Source organism: Geospiza fortis, unplaced genomic scaffold (assembly GCF_000277835.1).
Source record: "Geospiza fortis unplaced genomic scaffold, GeoFor_1.0 scaffold637, whole genome shotgun sequence".
NCBI classification, from domain to species: domain Eukaryota; kingdom Metazoa; phylum Chordata; class Aves; order Passeriformes; family Thraupidae; genus Geospiza; species Geospiza fortis.
Genome location: NW_005054515.1, coordinates 604460 through 614124, shown reverse-complemented (window position 1 = coordinate 614124; position 9665 = coordinate 604460). Strand labels below are relative to the sequence as shown.

The following is a 9665-nucleotide window of genomic DNA, read 5'->3' as shown; positions in this document are numbered from 1 at the left end:
AAGAGCGTCTGTTTGCCAATGAAGACTCCAGACAGGCTCCTCATGTTGCTTGTACCATTGAAATGTGCAGCACTAATACACCTTGTAAGTGCACAGAATTATTTCTGTCCTGTCTGTGGTATCCTTGTGTGTGTGTCTGTTATTCCTTGGACTCAAAAGTAGCTGAGCTCTTCTTTTTCACTCTTATTTGAACAATTCCTGAACTATGATAGAGCAGTTGAAGAAACATGGATCATCTCAGAATAGCTTTTTGGTGATAGAGGATCAGCTTTGTTTGAGCAACCATTTTTAGGAAACCTGTGAATTCCTTCACTTCCTTCATGTACTACTGTTCTAGATGCTCTTCCTTGTTGCATCATATTTTTCTTTTTTTGTTTTAAGATGAAGTTGCTGTGATTGATGAAATTCAGATGATCAGAGATCCTGCCAGAGGCTGGGCTTGGACAAGAGCCCTTCTAGGTAAGCTTGGTGGTGTTGGCAGTGAATTAGCTTAATGGCACATGAAATTCAAGCTTAGCAGTCAGTAGAGTCATTAGTGGTTATGTGATGCAAAATAAAAGTATTTGTTTTTCATGTCTTCTCACAGCAAGTTAGAGAGATAATCTGCCTCAAAGGATTTGTCTGCATGACAAGAAGCTACCTGTTGTGTTTTGCTTAACAAATGGGTTTTTGAAATTTTGTTCAGATGCCTCTTTTATTTTTCCTTCCTTGAGTAATAGGGAGTCTTTACTACATTTGACTATTGACTATTTCCAAGAAATATGCTTTTCTGTTCAATTAAAACAACACCAGTTTTCAAGAGAGTACCTTTGTAGAGATTGTGCTAAATAATGGTAACTTCAAATCTTTTATAGTGTTGATTTCAAATGGCTCATTTATAGAGCTGCATCAATCTGTTATGTTCTTACAAGAAGGCTTATTTTGATAATTTTAGAATTTTTCTAGAGGAATTTTGGAAACAGTTTTCCTCGCATTTGGAACAGAAGCTTGGAATCTGATTCCCTCTTGGCCCTTTCTTTCATTGCTTTTGATTCTAAGTTCCAGCAGATTTGCCACACTTCCTTTACTTACTGTTTTTCCCTTTTGTGTTCTGACTGAATTAGAGGTGAATTCATGCAGAAAACAAAACTCCTCAGTTCTGCTATGGTTTGGGAGTTAGTAAAACATGAGTAGTAAGTAAAACATACTCAAAGCTTTGCTCCGTTTGTTCAGTGGCTGAGGATACCTCTTGTTCTGGCCGAGAGGGTGCAGAGAGGTATTGGCTGCTCTGATTATCACACTGATGAATTGTCAATATCACCTGCTGCTAAGAGATCAAGAGCAGCTCCAGGGAAATAGTGTATTGTGGGAGAGACTTTAAATGCAGGTTTGGGTCATTGAAGGAGGGGAAATACAGTCTTCATTGTGTTTAGCAACCAAAATACAATTTTTTGATACCCTGAGAGCCAGCTAAAGCTACTGTTGTATATAAAAAACTAACATTTTGCTTTTTATTTCACTGAACTTTGTTCAGGCCTCTGTGCAGAAGAAATCCATGTTTGTGGAGAACCTGCTGCTATTGACTTGGTGACAGAGCTCCTGTACACTACAGGGGAGGAAGTTGAAGTAAGTAATTCTGAGAAGCTTTGAACACAACGTCAGGTTCTCTTTGCTGTAAAACAGGAAAAAATATGGGGTCCTTTTGGGGGTATCACTGCTCAAAGTTGTCCTGCAGGAAGTCTTGTGTGATGGTGTTCACAGAGGTCTTAGGATGAGGGAAGAGACGAGAATGTTGACTCCATGTTTCAGAAGGCTTGATTTATTATTTTATGATATATATTATATTGAAGCGATACTAAAAGAATAGAAGAAAGGATTTCATCAGAAAGCTAGCTAAGAACAGAAAAAGAATGAATAACAAAGGCTTGTGACTGACCAAGACAGTCCGGACAGCTGGGCTGGGATTGGCCATTAATTAGGAACAACCACACGAGGCCAATCACAGATCCACCTGTTGCATTCCACAGCAGCAGATAATCACTGTTTACATTTTGTTCCTGAAGGCCTCTCAACTTCTCAAGAGAAAAAATCCTAAGGAAAGGTTTTTTTATGAAAATATCATGGCTACAGTCTTGTTAAACTGTTTTTCATTTTCTGTGAAGCAAAGATGTTACAAAGTTCTTTCCTTCCCATTTTAAATAGTGGTACTGTATTTCTGTAAGAAGAGAAGTGGTTTGCTGAGTTCCCTTTAGGGGATGCTGCAGCTGCTACAGCTGTTTATGGGCTTTTACAGCTCTGATCTTCCAGGAGGCATGGTGCTCTCAGGTTTGCTGACTTTACAGGATGCATTGCTGGTTAGTCTCTGTATGATAGAATTTGAGTTTAAAGAGATACCCTTTTTGACAACTTGAATTGTAGGTGCGAAACTACGAGCGGCTGACTCCCCTGACTGTGCTGGATTATGCCTTGGAGTCCTTGGATAACCTCCGTGCTGGGGACTGCATTGTCTGCTTCAGTAAGAATGACATTTACTCTGTCAGCCGCCAGATTGAAGCCAGAGGATTAGAATGTGCTGTCATCTACGGCAGTCTGCCACCAGGTAAAGCACTGTGCTTTTATTGTTAAGGGAGTGTTCTGCTTCTTGTGCTTTTCTTGGGAGAAAACCCCCTTGTACTGCTTGCTTTATTTTAAAATAAAGCAGTGCTAGTTTCCTAGTTTTGCTTCTTTATGTAGCTAGAGAAAGTAATCAGCTTTCATTGACTGGTGTTTTAATCTTGGGATTAGACCTTTATTATGTACTTAATTTTGATCTTCAGATAGATATAATTAAATGAGGTCTATCCACAGCTCTGGGAATGATTTAAATCCCTCCTGCCTCCTCCCCCCATCTGTGGCCAAATATCAATCCAATACCAATTTATTTCTTTTTTTCCTCAACCTATTATAATGACATTGGACTTAGTGATGCATTGTCTTTATTTTGTATGAAGTTTGCTATGTGAAGTGTTCTGTCATTCTGTTTTAGGAACAAAGCTTGAACAGGCAAAGAAATTCAATGATCCTGATGATCCTTGCAAAATTTTAGTTGCTACAGATGCAATTGGAATGGGACTCAATTTGTAAGTACTTGCAGCAGGTTATGGTACTTATATTTTCCTTCAGGTGTGATGGCCACATTAATTTCTTTGCTTTTTGTCTCCCTAGTCTGATTGTTGTTGTTAGCTTAGCTAAATATCTGCTGTGTCTAGATAACACAGTACATACATTTCAATTTTGAAGTAGTGATCAATTTGGTTAGGCAGAACTAGGCTTTAGTTTTAAAACTGGTTCCAAGAACTAAATGGCTCCCTGGGCCTAATTCAGTGTGATGACAGGGCCTACTGGATGAACTGGAGTCAAATGGGCTGGGTTGTCAGAGTTATCATTCTCTTGCATTTCTGAAATAAAGAGCAAGTTCAGCCCAGGGCAGATGTATTTCATTGCTGAAGGACATGCAGTCACATAATTCCAAATTACTGAGGCAAGTGCTGGTGAATGGATTGGGAGGCAGTTAGGACATGATTGATATATGCAGGGATGATTATTCTCCTGCCACTAACCTTCTCCTGCCCTTTAGAATATGCTGTGTCCTAAGTAGTATCTGTGATACCCTAATTTATAGAGGAGAAAAAAGCTTGTAAAAAAAGCAAAAACTTTAATTCTTCATTTTGGAAGTAATTTGCAAAAAAGGATTCCTCTCTGTTTTTGTTGGACTATTTCAGGTGTATAAGAAGAATAATTTTTAACTCCATAGTGAAGCCGACTGTGAATGAGAAGGGAGAGAAGGAAATAGACACCATCACCACCTCTCAGGCGCTGCAGATCGCGGGCAGGGCCGGGCGCTTCGGCTCCTCCTTCAAACAGGGCGAGGTCACCACCATGCACCACAACGACCTCGCCCAGCTCAAGGAGATCCTCAGCGAGCCTGTGCCCCCTGTCCAGGTGAGAACCAGTCTATACACCTGTGCTCTGGGCCTGGATTGTGATATTCTGGTCCTATGTTATTCTTCCTCCTGTTTGCAACCCAGAAAAATGAGTTGTGCCAGAGTGACTTTGGATATATGTCCCATTTGGAGACTTGTGGCATTCACATTCTCTGAAAAAATTCCTTTGCCCAGGGTTTTTCTCCTGGGAAACTGAAAAGCCTCAGAGAAAAGGAAAACAGTTCTTCTCTCATTTGCTTCTCCTGTGTTGTGCTCATGTGGAATGTGTTTGGAGATTGTTTACCCACAGGTGATTGTTTCATTGGATTCTGCTGTGAGTTGTTTCGCTTTTTGGCCAATCAGGGCCAAACTGTGTTGAGACTCTTTCCAGAGTCACAAGTTTTCATTATTATCTTTTTAGCATTCAGTAAGTATCTTTTTGTATTCTTTAGTATAGTGTAGCATTCTTTAATACTAAAGTATAGTATAGTATTATTATGCTATTATTATAATATAATAGTATAATAATACTATATAATAGTAGATATAATATATTATTATACTATAATATTATTATAATAATATTATAGTATAATACTATATTATAATATAGTGTTATAATAATATAATAACATAATTATAATAATATAATAATAAAGTAATTAGCCTTCTGAGAACATGGAGTCAGATGCATCATTCTCTCCCCTCATCGGTGGACCTGCATTTACAATAGAGATTTTGCTATGCTGCTTTTATATTAAATCTGCTCTTTTAAGAATTAAAAGCCCAAGCACAAAAGCTCTTAAGTTTCAGCTGAGTGTGCTAAATAAAGTGGAGTCTGCAGGGTGCTTTGGTTTCTTGCATTTTGTCTTTCAATATGTTGTTTCTGGTGCATTAATTTTAAAACAATATTGAGAATTAATGGAAGTTTTTTTCTTTATTTTCCATTTAGGCAGCTGGCCTACATCCTACTCCTGAGCAGATAGAAATGTTTGCTTATCATCTGCCTGATGCCACTCTATCCAACTTAATTGTAAGGATGATCAAAATATTAGCTTCTGCTTTTGAAATGGAGTGTCACTAATAGTCATTGCTTTGTACAGACCTGCCCTTGGGAGGCCTGACAGACAGCCTTGTGTGTATTTTTTTATCAGTTGGATTCTTCTCTCTGCCACACAAGTGACTGCAGATAGATTTAGGATGTTCAACATTTCTGTGCTAAACTTGGAAGTTTTGAAACATGTCAGTCATTTTTACATGTGTTTAAAACTGTGCAGCAGCTTTTTCATTCCAGCTTTTCTGACTTTTAAATATAGACATTTAGGTCTAAGGCTGAAGATATTAGAGATCCAAACTTAGATGAATTATTTGAAAATTCCTGGAAAACTGGGCATGTGAGATTTCCACATATCTGAAAGCTACCTGATTTTTTTCCTGTTTCTGTGGATTCTGTGGTAAAACTGTGTAACTTTTAGAAAACTGATTTTGTGGGATCCATTTGATCTCCTCTTTAGACAGATACCAGTTCTTTTGGATGTACCTAAACAATATAAAGTAGAAATTAAGATTCCAATACTGTATTGAAAAAACATTATCACAACTTTTAGTAAACTGAGAAATCTTTGACAGCTTTCATGGTTTTAACTGTGTATTATTGTTCCTGCTGGTCTGCTGTTATGTAGCAAAATGAATATTTCTAATGTTAAAATAAAAGATTATACCTGGAGATTTAGCCTGGTAGGGTAACAGCACATCTTTAAAATTTTTAAATTAGCAATTTCTGGGCTAGCATAGTAGTGTTAAGATAAGGACCTTGTGTTGTATTTGATCTCTTAAATATTCAGTCACATATTTAATTAAAAAGCTCATCGTTTCTTTAAAGATGTTTTTAAAAAATCTTTCAAAGATTTGCATTAGAGAAATAATTTTGGGGGCCCATAAAATTCCCCCTGCAGTGTGCACTACATCTTCCATTTCTCCAGACCTTGAGTGTGTCTCATGTTTTCTTTGAACTCCTCTATTGCAATACTGGATTTAGCTTGTGTTTTCTTTCTTCCTAAAATACATCTGATTCTGACATTGAGCTAAAAATACCTCAATTATTGAATTGTGTGCTGTAAAGTTAGCTTTTTGGGTCATGCTAAGTGACAAACCTGGAGAAATTTCTAAACATAGTGGTAACTGGTTCCTGTGGTGTTCTAACTAAAATGTAGCCTTCCAGAACTTTATTATTTAGCAGACTGATTGAAAGTGTTTAAATAAAGTGTAGTGTGTTGTGTCTTCTCCTCTGATCCTGTATTAGAGAATTTAATGCAAATTCTGCTAAAAGAGCAGGGAGAACTCCCCACTTTTTTATTACTGTCTTCATATTTGAGCTTTTTAAATTGTTCTTTCAGTATAACTAGTCTTTCAAACTCTAAATAATTTTTTGGTTGGTAAGACAAAGTTGAACAAGCCTCTCCTGTACTAACATTCTTACATTTGGTTTTATTTTCCCAGGATATTTTTGTGAGCCTCTCCCAGGTCGATGGGATGTACTTTGTCTGCAATATTGATGACTTCAAATTTCTGGCAGATATGATTCAGCACATTCCACTCAATCTGCGATCACGATACGTCTTCTGCACTGCACCCTTGAACAGGAAAGAGCCTTTTGTGTGTACCACTTTGCTGAAGGTCAGCTATTTTTTTCCCTCAAAAAATGTGATGTTTATATTGTACCAAGAGGGTTTTGGTGCACTGGGACCGTATCTAGCTGCTGTATTTGTTGTGGGCTTCGCTATCAGATCATTTGAGAGCATTCTTAAAGTGCTCACAGGTAGTAGAAGGGATATAAAATAGCTAGACATGTATTGAATTCTTCACTGTTTTTATTGACCAAAGCTTTTAACCTCTGAAAATTGGTTCTTATGATGGAAATTAAAGTTGGGATAGCTTCTCTGCTGTTTGCTTCTGAAAATCCTACTGCTTGTCCTTGTCTGTCAGCTCTGAGCTGGGAGAGATGAGAGTTGTGTTCCCTGGTCACTTGTGCACTGTTAAGCTTTGCACTAGCATGTTCCTAAAAACAGTCATTAAAAACCAAGTTACTGCTCCTTTGAGCTGTTGGCTTGCCAACAGAAGAAGAGAATGTGGGATTAAGGGTGATTGCTGATGCTATAGCACAGTTACACAGAGTTTAAACCTCAGAAAACACAGAGCTGTAAGTTGCTCTCAGAATTATGTCACTTTACTTTTCAGGCCTGGATGAATTGGGTTTTGCTGTGCCCCAGGAGTGATTATTTTGAGGAATTTGTAGTCAGCTGATTTTTCAGTTTTGCAGGTTCAATAATAATGTAACTTGGGACTGTTTGTTAGACAGTATTGCCATTGTTCCCTTTTTAAAGACTGCATTAAACTTTTAAAATGAAATAGTATAAATGAAACAGATGTGGTGCTCTCATGTCACAAATATTAGAACCCTGCTTTTCAGAAATGGCTAATAATCTTTAAAAAATGAGTGATTTATTAAAGAGTTGAAAAGAGTGCTTCCTTAGGAAAATGCTGAGCTTTTGGATTCCAAGTAGTGAAGGTGTAGAGGGGCATAATGCAGTGTTAGAGGGAGGTAGGCTGTTGTGAATGCTTGTGTGAATTTAAGCCCCATTCCTTGGCCAAGAAAACCCAATGTAGTATCAGCCAGATAGGAAGCACTTATTCCAAGTCATGAGTACTCTTGAAAATTTTAGATTTAAATCTTACTTGACTTGTTTTTCTGTTAGTTGAAGAGCTGAGGTGTCTGGGTTTCAGAAGAGTGGATTTCTAGGGCAGATTAATCTGTTTGGTTTGTGGGTAGTGCATTTAATAAACCAGGGAATACATTTAATATTCCAAGCTCTGGCAACCCTGAAACAAGATAATTAACCAAATAGGGTGAGGAGAATTAAAAAGGACACAAAGTCCATCTGCTTTGCTAGATGTAGTCAAATGCCTTCAGTGTTACACTTTTCTGGATAGCTCTGTGCTTTTGTTGCTTAACTCTGTGCATGGCCCATGGACAAATTGTGTTAATGAGGCCCTGGAAAGGAGAGGTGACTCCTGTGTTGAGTAATTAAGTAAAAGAATGCGTGGCATTTGGGTTGTGTAAAACAAAGCAGGTGTTTTATGGAGTATTCTATGCATACAGACTCTGGGGGATTTAACTCTTTGGGGATTTCTCCTGTTTGTTTTTCAGTTTGCACGGCAGTTCAGTCGAAACGAGCCGCTGACGTTCGACTGGCTCTGCCGGCACACCAAGTGGCCCTTGGCTGCTCCAAGGAACATCAAGGAACTTGTACACCTTGAAGCTGTGCATGATGTTTTTGACCTCTATCTGTGGTTAAGGTATTGTCTTTGTGCTTGAAGACTGTTTATTTTTTACTGTTATTTATGACTTGCAGTCCTAGAAGTGCAGTGTCTTGAAGCCTGTCACAGACATCTTTTATGAAAAATCCTTTCCTTAGGATTTTTCCTCCTGAGAAGCTGAGAGGGCTCAGGAACAAAATGTAAACAATGGTTATCTGCTGCTGTGGGATGCAGCAGGGGGATCTTTGAGTGGCCCATGTTGGATGTTTGTAATTAATGGCCAATCACAGCCCAGCTGGCTCGGACAGAGAGCCACAAACCTTTGTGATCATTCTTTCTTGTTCTATTCCTAGCTAGCCTTCTGATGGAATCCTTTCTTCTATTCTTTTAGTATAGTTATAATGTAATATGTAGAATAAAATAATAAATCAAGCCTTCTGAAACATGGAGTCAGATCCTTGTCTCTTCCCTCATCCTCAGACCCCTGTGAACACCATCACAGAAGCCCGTATGTACATGGAGCAGGATGGGCTCCTTTGGGCTTTTAGAGGATCTTGAGGGAGCGAGTTCTGCAGACAGCAGTTTGTGACTGGCAGAAGGAGAAGGGTGGAAACAAGGACTGGAGCAGCTGAAATGCAAACTAAAATATGTATTCCTGTGTAACATGTCATGAATATTCGTTTTACTTAGTACATATCCCACTTTTGTCCCAGTGAGAAGGTTTAACTGTGTGTTCTCTTGCCTCTCTTCAGTTACCGCTTCATGGATATGTTCCCTGACGCTGCCCTTGTAAGGGACATCCAGAAGAAACTGGATGACATTATACAGATCGGTGTCTGCAACATCACAAAGCTGATCCGAGCTTCCCAGTCTGCAGCTGCCCCTGGCACAGCTGAGGTGGTGTCAGAAGATTTTCCTCTCTCAAAGACTCAGAGGGAGCCCAGGGCGGTGCCAGAGCGCCACGGTGCAGCCTCCGCAGAGGCTCTGTCCATCGCAGTGGAGGCTGCAGGGCTGAGAAGAGCCAAGAACGTGAGACCCTCCCGGCTGGGGGGCAGGCAGGAGGAGCTGAAAAGCTATGGACGGGGATCCCTTGCCAACAGACTGCTGAGGGAGGGACTTCTGACCCAGGAAATGCTGAGACAGCTGGAGAGTGAGTGGCAGGATCAGCACAGGAATGGTAGACATGGCTTTGGTTCAAAAAGAGATGATCAGCATAGTTCAAAGGAAACGAGGAAAAAGAGAAAATAGAACCGTGCCCTAATTCTGTTTAGTTTTTATTCATAAAATAAAATACTATTTTAATAACTTCTTTGGCATTTCATGTTTACACTGCTGCAGCTCCTCGATGCTTTTCCTTCTCCTGTGACCAGTAGTGTGAAGCACTCGGTGAACTGGACTCTTCAAAGC

At 39.2% G+C, this 9665-nt stretch overlaps 1 protein-coding gene across 1 annotated transcript in view; it reads left to right on the top strand.

Moving 5' to 3' along the window:
- The window catches only part of SUPV3L1 (Suv3 like RNA helicase), a 13716-nt gene extending 4149 nt beyond the window's left edge, over positions 1-9567 (top strand). Inside the window, 11 exon segments of the mRNA XM_014310343.2 lie at position 1; positions 3-84; positions 382-459; positions 1514-1605; positions 2398-2578; positions 3005-3098; positions 3741-3960; positions 4894-4974; positions 6441-6617; positions 8149-8297; positions 9011-9567. The exon segment at position 1 is cut by the window's left edge and continues 50 nt beyond it. Coding sequence (XP_014165818.1) covers position 1; positions 3-84; positions 382-459; positions 1514-1605; positions 2398-2578; positions 3005-3098; positions 3741-3960; positions 4894-4974; positions 6441-6617; positions 8149-8297; positions 9011-9506 — 1651 coding nt within the window. The 3' untranslated portion in view covers positions 9507-9567.
- The last annotated feature ends 98 nt before the right edge of the window (positions 9568-9665 follow it).